Source organism: Abramis brama, assembly GCF_963993115.1.
Source record: "Abramis brama genome assembly, chromosome: 14".
NCBI classification, from domain to species: domain Eukaryota; kingdom Metazoa; phylum Chordata; class Actinopteri; order Cypriniformes; family Leuciscidae; genus Abramis; species Abramis brama.
Genome location: NC_139976.1, coordinates 1,592,974 through 1,611,362, shown reverse-complemented (window position 1 = coordinate 1,611,362; position 18,389 = coordinate 1,592,974). Strand labels below are relative to the sequence as shown.

The 18,389-nt window shown below is 34.1% G+C and overlaps 1 protein-coding gene across 2 annotated transcripts in view; it reads right to left on the bottom strand.

Annotated features, from left to right (window-relative positions):
• adamts14 (ADAM metallopeptidase with thrombospondin type 1 motif, 14) overlaps positions 1-18,389 on the bottom strand; it is a 76,782-nt gene that overhangs the window by 21,800 nt on the left and 36,593 nt on the right. Inside the window, exons 6-12 of one of the 2 annotated variants that reach the window (XM_084135059.1) lie at positions 12,608-12,755; positions 7,456-7,561; positions 4,597-4,740; positions 2,776-2,908; positions 2,302-2,415; positions 951-1,099; positions 114-286 (exon numbers count right to left, since the gene is read on the bottom strand). In XM_084135059.1, coding sequence (XP_083991185.1) covers positions 114-286; positions 951-1,099; positions 2,302-2,415; positions 2,776-2,908; positions 4,597-4,740; positions 7,456-7,561; positions 12,608-12,755 — 967 coding nt within the window. Of the gene's footprint in view, positions 1-113; positions 287-950; positions 1,100-2,301; positions 2,416-2,775; positions 2,909-4,596; positions 4,741-7,455; positions 7,562-12,598; positions 12,756-18,389 lie in introns of both variants that reach the window. The other variant, XM_084135058.1, reaches the window with a different exon arrangement.

The window sequence follows — 18,389 nt, the reverse complement described above, 5'->3', positions numbered from 1 at the left end:
TAATTATTTCAAGAAAATATTCTATGTCAAAAGGGTTCAGCTGACAAAAGTGTTTAAGAAAACTGATTCCAGGATGCAGATGTTAATATGTAGAAGTGAGCCGTGTTTCTCACCATCAGGGTGTTCGTACGGCAGCCATGTGTGTTTGAGGTTATTGTGGTATTTGTTGCTGCGCTGGACACACTGCTGCGCTCTGAAGTCCTCGTACGGGCCGGGACAGTCCTCGCTGTTACACACCTGATAATCGAAGGTTGAGCCGGGGCAATCTCGACCTCCATACGCAGGACTGTGGAGACAGAGACCGGAGTCAGGAGAGATGCGTCAGATCCTCAGAGGCGTCACTAGCCAAGTTTCCATTACAGATTTGCACAAAACTTCTGCGATATTTTCTAAATGTCGATAAAAAACTACGGCGAAATGACGGCGTTTCCATTAATTGATCTTATGCGACTAAAACATAATTTCTTCCTCTCGTGATAAGTCATGTATATAGAAACGGATGTTGGTACTATCATAACCACGCAGTTTTATTTTTAATGGAAGGAGACGTAGTCGTGTTATCCAAGCATTAATAACAAGGAAAGCTTATGCTTGTGAGCGGCTGCGTATGTTTCTGTGTGTTTCTGCTTTCAGCTCTTGATCGTGGCATTTCTTAGTGGTTTACAATCCAGTATTTCCATAATTCTGTTGTCTTTTATGAGTTTAATAAAGAACTTCTGTCCAAACACACCGCGTCATCTACGTCAGGTGACTGTAAATGCGCAAAAACTGTTTCAATTGCAGTTTTGAGAAATATTCCTTTTTTGAACTGCCTGAAAAACCTCCTCATGCGAGCGTAAAAACGTTTTTGCAAAATTGACGTGTTTCCATTGGGCGTATTTTCAATTTGCGCAGTTTGAAGGGTAATGGAAACGCGCCTACTGGCTCACGGTTGGGTTTGTGAAACGCACACAGGGTTGTTGCACTGACGGTTACGGGAACGAACTCCTCCTCCACAGGTTCGGGAACACGAGCCGAACTTTCCCCAGGAGCTCCAGCCTCCGTCGTGACCGTAGGGCTGATGGGACGACCTCCAGATGCAGTGGCCTTTGAAACACCACTGCAACACACACATTCACTAGCATCACTAACACACACCTTTACCAGACGCCAACATTGTGTCCTAAACCAGGAGCACGAAAACCTCCTGCTTCATGCCTGCTTTTGATTCTAATTCTATATATGAACTGACACTTGGAATTTACGACACGCGTCACAAAGGATCGTTCTGTGATAATTTTGTGTCTTTTTTAAAAAGCTCGACGCTGGTCGCTATTCACTGCTATTATATACACGAGCGCAAAAGGGCAAAAGGCATTAGTACAACACCAGGGTGGGTAAATGATTTTTGTTTCAAAAATCTGTCCCTTTAACAGATTTAAATATTGGTCAGTATCGTTCTATTAAGAGATTTTAATATTGGTCAATTTTCTTTTATTAACCGATTAAATATTGGTTAATATTGTTTTATTAACAGATTAAATATTGGTCAATATTGTTTTATTAACAGATTAAATATTGGTCAATATTGTTTTATTAACCGATTAAATATTGGTCAATATTGTTTTTTAAGAGATTGAAATATTGGTCAATATTGCTCTATCAATAGATTAAATATTGGTCAATATTGTTCAATTAAGAGATTAAATATTGGTCAATACTATTTTATTAAGAGAATAAATATTGGTTAATATTGTTTTATTAATAGATTAAATATTGGTCAATATTATTTTATTAACAGATTAAATATTGGTGAAAATTGTTCTATTACGATATTAAATATTGGTCAATACTATTTTATTAAGAGAATAAATATTGGTTAATATTGTTTCATTAAGAGATTAAATATTGTCCGGTTTTGTTCTAATAAGAGATTGAAATATTGGTTAATTTTATTTTAATAAGAGATAAAATATTGGTCAATTTTGTTTTATCAACAGATTAAATATCGGACAGCCTTGTTCTGTATTAAAAATGTATTAATGAAAACATGATGATTGTCTGATGCTCGGAATGTTCAGAAGCGTTTAAGGGATTATGATAATGATCAGTTTTGTTCTAAGCGTGAGTGAACAAGTCCAGAAAGCATCAGTCAAGATATAATCGGTAGTTTGAAGTAAAAAATAGCCGCTTGTCAAAGACAAGTTAATGCAGGTTGAACATTTTCTCCAAAGTAAGGTCCGTTTGTTCTTGAGCCAAGTGAATATGTAATCATATTATAATGCTGTGTGAGAAATGTGATATTGAAGCGTTCGGTCTGACCTTTCCCGGCGCACACTCGGTCCCGTCGACCGGCGGACCCTTCTTAGTCTTACAGAAGTACTGGTTATCGGGATGACTGCACCACAACTGCTTACACGGGTCATACGTGCGGAACTGGAGGACGAGAAAGACACATTTACTGTACATTTAGTCATTTAGCAGAAGCCTTTGTCCAAAGCGACTTACAAATGAAGACTAAAGCAAGCGAGTCATCGTGAAGAAGTGCTCAAAACACACAGTTCAGGCATTACTCAGAGTAGCATGAGACAGACAAGGGAGGATTGAAGGAAAAGGAAAGATTTATTTATTTATTTATTTTAAGAGGTAAAGCTCACGGAAGAGATTTTTGTTGCATGCATGTCAATTTTCAGAGATGAGTTTTCACATATTTCATCACACATATGCAATAATGTGCAGGAGCACAATGAACAAATCAAGCCTCTTGAACTGGAGTCAGATCGAATAGATACTCACGGCGGTGCACATCTTATAACCCACACCGAAATCGAAGCGGCACTGCTCATCCATGGAGTAGTTTATCCCGGGAAGCTCCGTGAGTTTGGGCCATTTCAGCTCGAACGGATCATCCAGAAGACAGTCGTACGAGCTGAAAGACATACAGCAGGTTTGTGGACGCTTTTATCAATGCATTGCTCAAAAATGCTGATCAACTTCATCAAAACATACAAATCCTGCCCGATTCACTCTCATCCCGTATTACTTTCTTCTGTTGGACGCAAACCATACTCTGCAGGATGTTTTAATGGGACTGTTGAGCTCCAAAAAATGACAAAAGAGCATCATAAAAGCATCATATATGAGGAGTGCGATGTATTCTTCTCCAGTCATGTGATGCTTTGTGACTGATATGACTTTTATGATCATATATGATGCATTTTTGTCTTCAGATTGAAAAAGAGCACTCTGGGAATATGTAAAACATCTTCTTTGGTGTTAGTAAGAAGATTACGATTTCGACATTTTGTGCTGATGATTAATTGTCATAAATAATTGCAATTAACAATTTAATTCTATTATGTTCATGTCACTTACAGTATAAGTCTAAAGCATGATTTTTTTTTAAAACATGGAGAGTATATACATTTTAATATTTATATAATTCATTACATAAAATACAATATAATACATTCTTTCAAAAGGAGTAAAAGTAGACACGATATTGTGCATTTGATGGCATTTTTAAGTGCTTAAATTTCATTTAAATGGATGTTTAAATTTAAATTTTAAACTGCACAATTATTGCGGTTATTTCAAATAATTGCGATTAGATTAGATCGAATAACCCCGATCAGACGATTAATCAACGAGTCTAGACTGAAGAAATAGAGTCATATGGGTTTAAACCAAGCGTGACAAGCCCTGAAAAGTGAAGCCAAACCGTCTCGATCGCCCCCCGGTGACTGGTCCTAGTATAGGTCATAAGCCCCGCCTCCCCGTGTTATTCAACGGGACGTGAGACCAACTAAACAATTAAATTACACTTCAAATATCTTTTTTCCAAAGGTGGTTTCTTACATTTGCTGTCGTTTTTATCACGCTGATGTTAGTTCAAGTGTCTGTTTCAGAAATAAGTTGGTTTTTAGTTAGTTACGTGATGCGGTGGTGGTACGTCATGATTGACAGCTGTGATTGACAGGTTCTCTGAGCGAAGTAGTCACTGAAGCACCAACGGACATTTTTTTCGGGATCTTCGGAGGACTGAGGAGATTGTATTTACTTTATTTTAACAAGCCTCTTGACGTACTGCAATCAATTTTTAAAAAAGTGTGCAGAATGCTCTCTCCTGAGCGAGAGTGAGGGCGGAGCGTTGATTTCGCAGCTTTACTTCCTGCTCACTACGCAGGTCTGGTCCCGAGATCGCTACTGCGCAGACTCAAGTTCCAATATATCAGCGCCATACCGGGACACTGGCGGCATCAGTTCTCATCAATGGAAGAGAGCGAAGGGGCGTCGTCCATCTTTTTTTACAGTCTATGGTTTAAACGAACAGAACTGTGAAAACTAAGGCCTTATATATATACACACACATATATATATATATACATATATATATACACAGGGATCTAGTCAACATAACATAGAACAGGTGTGTAACTTAATTAGCAACCAATGCAACTAACAATGCCTGAGAACACAAGCAAACCCAAACTAAAACCCAATGAAACCAAACATATTCATCACATTTCTTTCCGTCTGGAGAGATTAAGTCTGTATGTAAATTCATCAGCATCATCTCCAGAACCCCGACTGCAGAAATGAGGATGAGACTCTTACTGTATGTATCGGTTGAGCTCCTGTTTGCTGCAGCGGGACCAGTGGTATCTGTGGAACGCGGCCTGGACCAGTGGAGCCATGATGCTGCCCATACTGGTCTCGTCTGAGCACCGGTTCCCCTGGCCGTCGTGCTCCATTCCCAGCCTGGAACATTCAGCACAACCATCACAACACTGTTCAGTCTGATCAAGCAGAATCTCCTGGAAGATTCGTTCCAATGAATCGACTCAATGATTCTTTCCTGTTCGGAACTTTTTAAATCTTTACACTACTGAAATGCTGCTGTTCATTACTACATTTATTTAGTATAAATGTACAGTATGTGATCAAATCAAATGTTGTCAGATTACACTAGTTTTGGGTCGGTAAGAATGATTAATGTTCTGCATTGATTTGATCAAAAATACAGTAAAAAATGTGAAATATTATTGCAATTTAAAATATCTGTTTTCTATGTGAATATACAGTAAAGTGTAATTTATTCCTGTGATCAAAGCTGAATGTTCAGCATCATTACTCCAGTCTTCAGTGTCACATGATCCTTCAGAAATCAGTATAATATGATGATTTGATGATCAAGAAACATTTATGATTATAATCAGTGATGAAAACACTTCATATTTCTGTGGAAACCGTGACACATTTTGTTTTTCAGGATACTCTGATGAATAGAACGTTCAAAAGAACAGTGTTTATTTGAAATATAATCTTTTGTAACATTAAAAAAATGTCTTTACAGATCAATTTAATGCATCCTTGCTGATTAAAAGTATTAATTGTTTAAAAAAGATTATCTTAATGACCAAAACTTTTGAATGGTAGTGTATATATTCTAATAGTTACTCTCTTAAATCTTATTACTTTCTTAATAAGAGAAAAAAAATTAATAACCTTCCATCAAAATTGAATGCCGTTTCAAAAGTCATTTGATGGCAACAATCCCTCTTCATTTTTAACCATAGGTTCACCATCCAGTCGCTTCATCATGAATAAAACATCCCACCTGAATAAATCTAAAGAGTCTCGACCTCAGTATCGTGATTCAATCAGAAACGTGTCCTTTCTGTTGGCTTGATAAAGAGTCACAAGCCGTTCTGTCTGGATTCTGCTGACATCATCAGTTATGATGTGAAACGAGAGCGTTCGGCAGGTCATGTGACCTCTGTCAGTGTTTATAGAGACACAACAAACATTACATCTACAGTGTTCAGTGATGATTCATCGTGAGAAAACCGATGATTCACGTCTATTTTCCAACCGCACTGCAAAAACTGATTTTATTACTCAGGATTTTTGTCTTGTTTTCCAGGACACATATCTGAATCAAGAGGCATTTACTGGACATGCAAAGTTATTGAGTCTTGTTTTCTGAAAAATGCATTAAAATGAAATGAGTTTGTGCTTTTAAACAAGGACAAATATCTGTCGGTGGGGTCAGAAAAATAACCTTGTTTTATTTTTTATCCAATTTTGTTATGCATAAACTACCCTCATTCTGATGGTTGCTTCCATTAAACTAGACTTGCTCTCTTAAATAATTTTGCTTCTCAAGTAAATGCATTTTGATTTAAGATTTTTTATATATTTATTCTGGAAAACAAGACAAAAATGAGATATAAAAGCATCATTTTTTGCAGTTACATAGGATCTGAAATCTTGCAAAGATCTGAAAACATCTCGCAAAGCATCAAGTCTTCATCATGTCCTACAGGAGGCGCTATTGAGCAGCCCTAATGTTCATACGCATGAGCTGTAATTATGATGTGCATCCAAATCATTTATTCACGCTGAGCTGTTTTCATTTCTCATGCACATTAGACACATAATAGATGTTTTATGTATTTATCATTCTCATGCATGCTTCATAAACCGGCTGAATGAGCAGCTTCTTCCTAGTCGCGCTTTATTGCCATGTTTCATAAACTGCAGACAAAATGCATGCAAACTAATTAGTGCAGGCAACATTTTACAATTACAACATAATTACAAAATTATTGTCGAATGACAGGCCTCCAACTCACAGATTCTCCAGCCAATCACAACACAGTTCATCTCGTACACATGAGCAGTGTAAAACAGACAGCAATTACTGGAAAATATATATATTCCTGTTGAATAAAGTCCAAAAGTGATGTCCAGCCAAGAGAAACGGACATCTACAGCCAATGTTATTAAAAACATTGAAAAGATTTTGTAAGCATATTGCGTAGTTGTGCTTATTTGTGATAATAATGCAATGAAACATGCCAGATTGTGCGAACATTTTTGTCCAAGCTGTCAGTCAAAGAAATCATAAACACAAGAGAGAACCAACGGAATATTAATAACAGATTATGTTGAAGTCAATGTTTACTTTTTCCTGTCCGCTTTTTGTTTTTCTATGCATTTTTTTTTTTTTTGGTAAAATAATTAAAACCTGCTTTTACGTTTGCCTTTTTTTTGCCAAATAATTTTGTAAGATAAATACTGTAACCAAGTTTAGTGTTTTGTTCTTCCCTCATATTTAAAATATTTTTTAAATATAGGTTTGGTTTCACAGACAGGGTTTAATCCAGGATTAGGCCTTAGTTCAATTAGAACATTTAAGAAGCTTTTATAAACGTGCCTTACAGAAAACAACACATTACTGGAGTGAATCTCGAGACAGAAACAATGACACTGACGTATGTTTAGATGCTTTCAGTTAAAACTGCTCAAACATGCATGTTAGTCCGGGACTAGATTAAGCCTCGTCTGTGAAACCAGGGAATCAATTTTTCCCCTCATAATGGAAGTTGTAGCTGATCCCTCCGGACATCACGTTTGTCCACTGCTGGATATATTGGTTGAGTCGAGTGTGAAAAGCGGATGTAAACTCACACGTGTCCGGTTTCGTGCGCCACCACGAACGCCGAGGAGAATCCGTCTTCGTGGTTCAGCGTGCAGCTTCGCAGCGGGTGACACATGCCCGTAACCGGGGCGTAACCTGGGACACACATCAAAGAGGAACCGGGATCAAATGGAATGCGGGACATTCTAGAACTCAGATCAGTTTCAATAGGAACGTCAAAGATTCCTTGTGTTCAAAGAGCCGCTGGGTCACAGTCAAATCAGACACACACGTGAACTTCACTGTTCCTGCCTTCATCTAAGAGCACTTCTGAACTGAAAACGTGATTACTCAAGAAAGAAACATTCTCTGTTTCAAAACCGAGTGAGTTGTCACATTAGGAATCGTATTTGAAGCTGCTCTAAAAGGACATTCAGAAACAAGGCAATCCCAGAATGCACTGGGACAAAAAGTTGAGCAATGTTGATTGTAATTACACACAGAAAAGCTTTGGGTCGGACTGCAAAGCTGCATTATTTGATCAAAAATACTGTAAAAATTGTTATTCTTTTTTTTTTTAAATCATCTGTTTTCTATGTGAATATATAGTAAAGTGTAATTTATTCCTGTGATCAAAGCTGAATTTTCAGCATCATTACTCCAGTCTTCAGTGTCACATGATCCTTCAGAAATCAGTATAATATGATGAGTTGATGCTCAAGAAACATTTATGATTGTTGAAAACAGTTCATATTTTTGTAGAAACCGTTCATAATTCAACTGACAATTTTGTATTCTTTCTCATTTTCATGCATGTTGGGCACATAATAGATGCTTTATGTATTTGATCGTTCTCATGCTTCATAAACCGGCTGAATGAGTTCTTCTTCCTAGCAGCTTTATCACTGTCCTTCATAAAGAGCAAGTCAAACTAATTTGCAACATGGATAATTTACAGTTATGGCCAATACAAATGTGCTTGTTGAATGACATGCAATGCATTTGATATAGAAATCTTTTGTAAGATTATAAACGTCTTCACTAACTAAATGCTGAATAAAAGTATGAACTTGAACGGTATTGTGTATTCCATTCATCCTCATAAAATATAACTAAAACTCAATATTAGTATGCACTATGCATAGTTATACTTATGTTGTCGTTTTAAAGCAAAGCTGCATTATATCTGAATGTCTGAAAAACATTGTGACGTTTCTATGAGAGTAAATCAGAAGCTGAAGACTCGTTTTGAATATTAATATTTGAAGCGCGCAAGCAACCCGAAAAGCTTTCCCGATCGATCCCACAAAGACACAGAAACGCCACATAAAGCCCGACACAGACAGAGAAGACACTCGATCAGGAGATGTGCAGCGCCAGAGCTTTAGTTAGCGAGTCTCAGGTTAACTCTTCTGAACGAGATGATCATGCTATTGAAATCACCGGACAGTCTTTGGCATGCAGGTGAAAAGCAGAAGATGCAGATTATGAGAAGCTTATGAAGCCGCTGGTGTTTGAAAGCATCAGTGATAATTAGGCTGATGGTTTGATGATCACATGTTCAACACTAGTGAGATTCCCAGTGCCGTTCAGCCATGTAGAGCGCTGAGGATTATTGGATTTTTTACATAACCAAACAACACATATTTCTTTAGCCAGCCGGAGGGTTGCATGAGAGACGAGCACTGCTAGCCCTCAGACTCACGGCCTTCAGGAGAACCCAGCTCTAGCATTGCCCTGGAGAAGCTTAGCGCTGTTAATGCTGTAATCACGGCGTATTAGATGACATTAAATCAGGACATCGTGACGATATTAAAGCTCTTCACACTGAATATAGCACTGCTTTTACTACATCTGTGCCCTCTAACAACCGTAAATATATTACTGCCATAAACTTAACATAAAAACATAAATCTGAACCATTATAGCAAGTTAGGAAGACAAGACAAGTTAATATATATATATATATATATATATATATATTTTTTTTAGGTTTCATGCAAACTGAAGTGTGGCATGCATTTGTCATTTTATTTTAGTTTGGGGGAAATAAAAAGCTAAATACAAAAATTATTTAATGTACTTTACTATTTATTATTGTGTGTTTATATATTAAACACTCAATAATAATACATAAATTATTATTATTGTTAACATTTGTTCCCAGACAAAAGCCAAACTTTAGACCCTACTGTTAAATTTAACCAATTTTGTTGTGTTTTTCATTATTTTTATAATTTGATATGTTTTATAAAAATCATATCATTTTAATATATTATCTATTAACCTATTCATTTTAATATATATGTATATATATATATATATATATATATATATATATATATATATATATATATACAAAATTTAGAAAATAATTCAGCAATTAAATTTATTGCTAGAAAATAATGTTTTTTTTTATTTTCTAATTTAATATATTTTTTATATATAATAAATATAATATATTTATATTAATATAATATATTAAATAAAATGTATTAAATTAGAAAAAAAACATTATATATATATATTAGAAAATAATGCAGCAATTTAATTTATTGCTAGAAAATAAAGATTTTTTTATTTTCTAATTTGATATATTTTTTATATATAATAAATATAATATATTTATATTTATATTAATATAATATATTAAATAAAATGTATTAAATTAAAAAAAACCATTATATATATATATTAGAAAATAATGCAGCAATTTAATTTATTGCTAGAAAATAAAGATTTTTTTTTATTTTCTAATTTGATATATTTTTCTATATAATAAATATAATATATTTATATTTATATTAATATAATATATTAAATAAATGTATTAACAATTATATATATATATATATATATATATATATATATTACTAGAAAATAATAAAGCACACATTATGGTTTTATGGTTTTAAACTGTATTCAGTCAGTTTTTCAAAACAGGGTTGCAAAGCTCATAAAAGATAAATGTAAAAGAAAAAAGATGTATTCATGTAACATTTATTTTGACCCCTGCGGTGGATGAGCAACATCTTCTCAAGGTGAAGATCAACGATTCGACAGCTTTAACCCCGCTTCCCTGATCCGCTTCCAAACCACGTCATTCCAGATCATCCCAGCGGTGATTAATGCAGGATCTGCTGAATCAGGGCTTGATTCCCTCCACTGCAGGAGATCCTCTAACATCAGGCCTTTCCCAGACACCTCCAGCGCAGGAGTTCCTGTGAGCATCTAGAGCTGGCCCTGGATCAGGCTAAAGCTTGGGACGGGAGTGTGATGTTTGCCCTCAGGGGTGAAAGGTTGTGGTTTGAACGCTGTAGGACGATGTTATGAACACAACAGAGAGCGTGGCGTAGCAACAGCAGACGAGAGAAACAGAAAACACGTCTCCTAAACATCACACATGAGTCTCGAAACCTAAACACACATCCATCAGAAACCAGTGCCGGAACTTCAAAAACACAGGGCGGAGATCGGGAGTCAAACACAGGACAATCCTGACGCTTCAGCTGGAAAACTGAGTTTGATCAGAGTGTTAGATAGTCTTAGGTAATGTGTGAATGTCACTGCAGTAGAACAAGTCGTTTATTGTGAAGGAAGATGAAAGAAACACTTTATAAGCAAAAGGAAGTTTTAAATCCTAAAGCAACAGATGATGGTTTGTGTTTGCTTGTGCTTAGAGGATCATGCTGACAGTTAATGTGATTCTCTAAACTCACATGAAGTTAGTGAAGAGAAAAGATACTAATATTTTGCATTTAATGTAATGACATTTACACAAATTTAGAAGAGTAGGGCCCTATGAAATCCGATTGTTTTTTTCCCGAATTCCTTTTTATTTTTTTCTAAATTCCGTTTTTTTTTTTTTTTTTTTTAATTTTCTGGATTTTTTTGTAAAATTTTTGTAGGCTCCTTTTTAATGGTTAAATAAAATTGTATTAATCCAGAAGCAAGTCGTATTATTTGAATACAATTTAACAGCAATTTATAATAAAAAAAAAGCAAAAATATAATTTTTAGGGCCCTATGAAATCCATTTTATTTTTCCAATTTTAATGAACAGAAGCATGTCTAATTAATTTAATTCATAAAAACAACTTAATTTATCTCTTTTTTTTACAATAAAAGGGCCCTTTGAAATGTTTAGTTTTTTCAGAAATTCTGTGTATTTTAATTTATCTTTTAATCAAATGAAAATTAAACCTTTTTTTGCAAACAAAGTGCTAATTATTCTAAAATGAAAACATGGAAGAAAAATAGTGTGATTATTCCTTAAAAGATTGCTTGGTCCTGATAATAATTGTATTATTATTATATACTTTAAGACTTACATTCCACTGTACAACAGTAATATATTTCTGTCACAATTTCTTCAAGTTAAACCAAACTTTTATTTTTACGGGTCGCCATCATGACCTTAAAGTTTCTGTGTGTTTGCGATATGACGATAGTTTTTATGACTGAATCCCTCGATTACATCCGTGTTTTCTGCATCGCGGAATTTTTTTTTTTTTAAATAAACCTTAACTAAAATCCACAAAAAGGGACCACTTGATGAAACAAAAAACAAGTTCATAGTTTAAATATCATCATGTTAACATATCTTTGCGAAATAGCAATTCAATGTTATTCCAACTTATTTGATCAGTTATGGATCTTAGTCATGGGAATATTTAATGCGACGTGAATGAAAACGAGGCAGCGACGGACAGATGTACAGTCAGTCTTCAGTCATTTTTCAGACTCAATCCGTCCCTCACAGACTCGTTTTTATTCACACCAAATTAAATTAGTTTTCTACCCTGATTAAGATGCCTATTCAACTACAACGACGTTTTTACTACTTATTTTAAATAACATGCATGCAAGAATAACTTTAACACTGGAGATTATGAATCACAATCATTTAAATTGGTTAATTTCACTGAGATACTTAGAAAGGTAAACATTTCAACTAGGAATATTAGTATTGTTGAGAGTGCAGCTACTGATAATCATGTTTTCTTTTCCTCTACATGCCAAAAACTCTCCTTCGCAACATAGCGGTCAAAGAGTATTTTTGGTTGGTACGAGTTGGCATGGATGCCCAGTTTACACGGTGTGTGTCCTGGGCATCTTGATGCCAACCGTTGGAGAACAGAAGAGTAAAGAAGCACTTACTCTGCACAGCCTCGATCGAGAGAAACACAGTACCTTGCATACCTGCGGGACCAAAGTCTTGCCTGGTGAGGAAGATTGCGTGGTCGTGATGCTCGGCGTGATCGGGGTCGAGTCTCTGCTGGGTGTTCGCCCAACGACAAACCTGTTCTAGACTCCGGGACGGGTTCCCTCGCTCAATCAGGCTGATGGACTAGAACACACAACAAAAACATGAGAAACAGTTTAGTCCACACTAGTTTATAACAGCCAGGCTACACTGGGGGGTTGTGGATTAAAGCGTCTGTTAAAGGCATACATGTAAATGTAAATTTTGTGGCAATAAAAAAATGAAATAAAATAAAAAAAATATTAAATTGCATTAAATACATTTAAATTAAATTAAAATGAAATATAAAATAAAATAAAATGAAAAAAATTAAGTTAAATTAAAATAAAACAATAAAAAACCTAAAATAAAATAGTTAAATTAAATACAAATTAAATTAAATAAACAATTAAATTACATTAAATTAGAACTAAAATAGACAATCAAATAAACAATAAAATACAATAAAAAAATTAAGTTGAATTAAATTAAATAAAGAATGAAATAGTTAAATTAATTTGAATGATAATTAAAATAAAACAATAAAAAACTAAAATACAATAGTTAAATTAAATACAAATTAAATTAAACAATTAAATACAATAAAAAAATTAAGTTGAATTAAATAAAATAAAAAATGAAATAGTTAAATTAATTTGAATGATAATTAAAATAAAACAATAAAAAACTAAAATAAAATAGTTAAATTAAATACAAATTAAATTAAATAAACAATTAAATTACATTAAATTAAAACTAAAATAAACAATCAAATAAACAATAAAATACAATAAAAAATGAAGTTGAATTAAATAAAATAAAAAATGAAATAGTTAAATTAATTTGAATGATAATTAAAATAAAACAATAAAAAACTAAAATTAAATAGTTAAATTAAATACAAATTAAATAAAATAAACAATTAAATTACATTAAATGAAAACTAAAATAAACAATCAAATAAACAATAAAATACAATAAAAAATTAAGTTAAATTAAATAAAATAAAAAATGAAATAGTTAAATTAATTTGAATGATAATTGAAATAAACAATTAAAACAATACAAATAATAAAGTTAAATAAAATAAAAATTAAATAAAAAATAAAATAAACAATAAAATATAAAAAAATTCAAATTAAATTAAGTTGAATTAAAATAAAAAATAAAATAATGTTAAATAAAATAAAATGATGATTAATGCCACCACATGATGTCCTGAAGTAGAACTAGTTCAGACCAGACTAAACATAAAAACAAACGTTTGCCTGCAGTCTGGACTGATCATTCCCACATGAGAAACTGAGCGATTCACTGTGATCTACTTTACAAACACTCTCCTCTAAAGTCTGCATGATCACAAGGATGTTTGACACAAATAAGGGATGATGTGCAGTCAACCGCTCATTATCGTAAAATAAACCCTGACGGGATGATTAGTGCCCTGATGCTCGGGACTGCACATTATCCTGCCTATAACATACAAACACATCAATACATGGACATGAAATACAGATCTGAGCATCCATTAGTTTATTATGTAAGAAGAATAGATTAGCAGCTAAATAAACAAGATAAACACATAACAATGACAGTGGTGAGAAAACAGGAGTTAAGAAAGCATCTGATCATAGTGATCTGGAAATGTTCTCTGCTCCAGTCACATTTATTTATACAATATATTGCTTTACAGTATTAAACATGAAAATCAGTGTCAGTGTCGCTTTACAACTTCAGTTTCTACAATAAAGCGACTCCAGTGTCTTCATGTTTATCCGCGTCTGAACAGAAGAAATGAACCGGAGAAGATTTACACCTCAAAGAAGGCGGAGCCTCAGAGCCACGCCCACATATGACATCATCACCATGCAGACCAATGGGAGTTCAGAGGCGGAGCAAAGGAGTTTTGCTTTGGGAAGCTGTTTTGAACTCCTGAAACAAACTTTGTTTTGACCTGATTTTGTTGGAAATGTCTCGCGTTTCGTAATCTCACGTGTCTCCACAGTTTTGTCAATAGTGTCTCATAAGTTCGCAGTCAAAAGTCAATATGAGGTCAAACATTTCTCATTAAATGATCTGAGCTGCTCCACATTCATGTTATAGCTCTAGGCATCTTTGCTGGATGACAACTATCGACTCGCTTTATTTTCATTTCTCTGGAGGAATTTCAGGAGAATCATCCGACAAAAGAAAGCCTTGCTAACGTTCCTATTAAGTTATTATTATATATAAACCTTATTTCTGAATGTTCTCTGAACGTTCAAAAACATTACAGTTTTTTAAACGGTATTTTTTAATGGTTATTCAAACGTTAACGGAACATTCCATCATTCTTCAAACATTATAGAATGTTACTTGTGTTCTGAACATTCCGAAACAAGTTGTTACATTTAAAAAATGTTAGATGAACGTCCAACTGAAACTTTTTTGAAAAAAAAAAAAAAAGTTCCATGAACTGCATAAATAATGTTTTTTAACGTTTTGAGAACATTATTAAAGACCAGATAAGGTTGTCTTAACATTACAGTGAAGAACGTTTGTTCATGTAACGTTGAGAGAGCCTTTTAGACAGCAGGAACACGTGAGCGCTCCTCGGGGAGAGCGTGGGCTATTTGAGGACACTTCGCTGTTTGTTTAGCATGAATACCCGCCGGTAAAAACCCATCTGAGAGCGAGCTGAAGCTGAAATCCGATGACTGACTGGCTTTCTGTTCAGCTTCCAAAATATACCAACAACTCACTGTGACACAAGCAGACTAAACACAGCAAACCCCAGCGGGCCTGAACAACACAATGATCATCCATCATCACAACACACACGTCTACAGCCCAAAACACACTCCACAGCACACGCAAAATTACAGAAGAATGACATTAAATATGATATTAATGTGTCTGTATGTATTATACTTAAAGATATATTTTAAGAGTATTAACACAAGACAAAAGGATCATTAATTTACAATAACAATGTTTTTTTGCTCAGAGTGGCAGTAAATGGTCATTTATTTATTTATTTAATTAATTATTTATCTTATTTTTAATATTATAAAACGTGTTCAGATATAACTTAAATGCATGTAGAAATATTAAATTATATATATATATATATATACATACAGTAAATATATATATATGTAATATTTAATATTTCTTATTCTACAGTTGTTTAGTGTGTTCTTGAAATGTCACTATTGCATTTAAGATATATTTAATATATTTATACATATATTCAATATATATATATATATATATATATATATATATATATATATACATACATACATACATACATACATACATTTTAAGGGTATTAACAAAAAAACAGGATAAATAATTTATAATATCAATGCTTTTTTGTTCAGGGTGGCAGCCAATTGTAAAAACATTTGCACAAAAAAAAATCTACATTTAAATAATTGTAAATTATTGATCTTTTTCTAATATCGTTAAAATGTCTTCAAATATATATCTTCAAATATTATTTTAAGATTATAACAGTATATAGTGGAGTCCAAAACTGAACTGGATAAAAATGCTTCAATTTTGCATTTTTCTAATTTAATACAGACTTTTTGTCAGCATAACAATTTAAGAGAAAATATGAACATGAATTTAAGATTGTCTTAGCATTCAGAATTTAATGAACAATGAACAAATCCAACACAATTAACAACAAACAACACATGAACAAATCCAACACAATTAAAGAAAGCATAATTGTGCAAATAATTTTTTTTTATTCATAATTAAATGCGATTTAATGCAGAATTTTGACTCATTGTGGTTTCAGTGCTTAAAATCATTTTACTCAGTGTTCACTGCAGTTTGACGTCTTGCCATCTGAAATGACTGACAGCTTCTGCAACCGCACAATGAGCAAACGCTGAACGTGAGTTTATGAAGACGACACTAGTTTCACAACAAACTTACGTTTTGCTAGTTGTCAACCTCAATTAATATTCTTCAGCACTGCTACTTTTGCATCTCTCAACATCCAGACAATCGCAGAAGCGCTGCAAGCGTGCGAGAAGGACAAACGTGTGGTGACAAGACACGCATGTTTATAAATGATGTCAAACTGCCATGGATAATAAAATGGAAATTAAAAGAAATCATGCAGTGCATCTCTAAACTGGCATGAACTGAAAGTCAATCTGCAGTAATGGATTAATGCAGTGTCTCATGTGTAATGAGGCCACACACACACACACACACACACACACACACACACACACACACACACGCAGGATTGGCGTGTGGATTCACCCTGGCACTGAGTGTCAGCATTAATCTTTCAAGACACACGGCAGAGAGTCTAAAACTATCATTCCTGCTGACATCGCTGACATATCAATCATGACATCGGCTCACTCACACACACACACTCACACACACACACACACACACACACACACACACACACACACACACACACCTGTACAGTCACTCACAGACAGAATCACACTTAAAGTTTAGAAGCTTTGTTTGATTGACAGCTCAACTCTGCATTACTCACTGGATACATATATTCCAGTAGATGCATATATTTCATTTTCTACTTTACTTCATTACATCTTAAAGGGAAAAAAATACTTTCAATTCATCTCCACATTGGTATTGGTTCACAAAGAGATCTGAATCCGTCAAAAAGCCCTGCAGGGACGTGGTGATGGGAAGAAAACTTTACGGGTTCCCCTGAGAAACTTTGCATTCACTAACACAACTCTGCATTGAAACTTTGCATTTTAATAATTTACATTTTTATTTCAAATGCAAAAGAGGATGCAAAAGTTTTGCTAGAAAAAGTAACTGAAAAGTAATTTTCCTCCCGTCTCGTATTGTTTTCGTCACCTCGACCGTTTAGTGGCGTTTAGTTAAAGTCACAGTAGAGCTTCACTGGATGATTTGCATATTTTTGGATTTTGCATTTTTTTGCCACCAAACACTATTATAAACACGTGAAAAGCTGATGAAGTTCTGTGTAACATCGGAGAACTCTAATATCTTCTAGAATAAACTCTGAGAAAGCTTGAAGTGTTTGTCAAGCTCACACTGTAAAAAAAAAAAAGTACACTCAGCTTGGATGTTTAAGTCATTTCAACTTAAATTACTTTAAACTGACTTAAAAAATGAGTTGACTCTTGTATAACTTATTTTGATGAGTTAAAACAATGTAAAATCATAAGTTGTCATAACTTATTGATGCACATGTTTTACCGTGCAGTCTCTCTCTTTAGTCTCTATCTTTGGCTGCAAACAGATGTGAAAGCAGGTTGTGTCCTTCTTCTCTGATATCGAGTGTGTTTTACAGCTGCTTCTTCCAGATGGCGAGTTATGAGCCAAATAATAACACCTCTACTATTTCACAGAAAGCTTTAATAACTTCTCTTTAATAAGGCATGTAGGCGCAAACGCACAGCCGGTGATCGACTGATCCTGATATAATGAACACTGGGTCAATGGTTTCTGTCTGTACTCTTTAAAGTCCCCCTGTGGTGAAAATCAGGCTTTTAATGTTGTTTATATGTCTATGTGGTGTTTTAATACGCTTTAAGACAAACCATGTGTAAATTCATAAGTCGACTCCATTGCTGAGTATTTTCTCCTTAAAACTGCAGTGAACCAAAGACAGTCTCAAAAACACGCTTTGAAATCGCTGGTGTTTCTGACGTCACAAACGACCTTGTAACCAATCAGATCGAGGCGGGGCTCATTTGCATATTCATAGAACCTCGC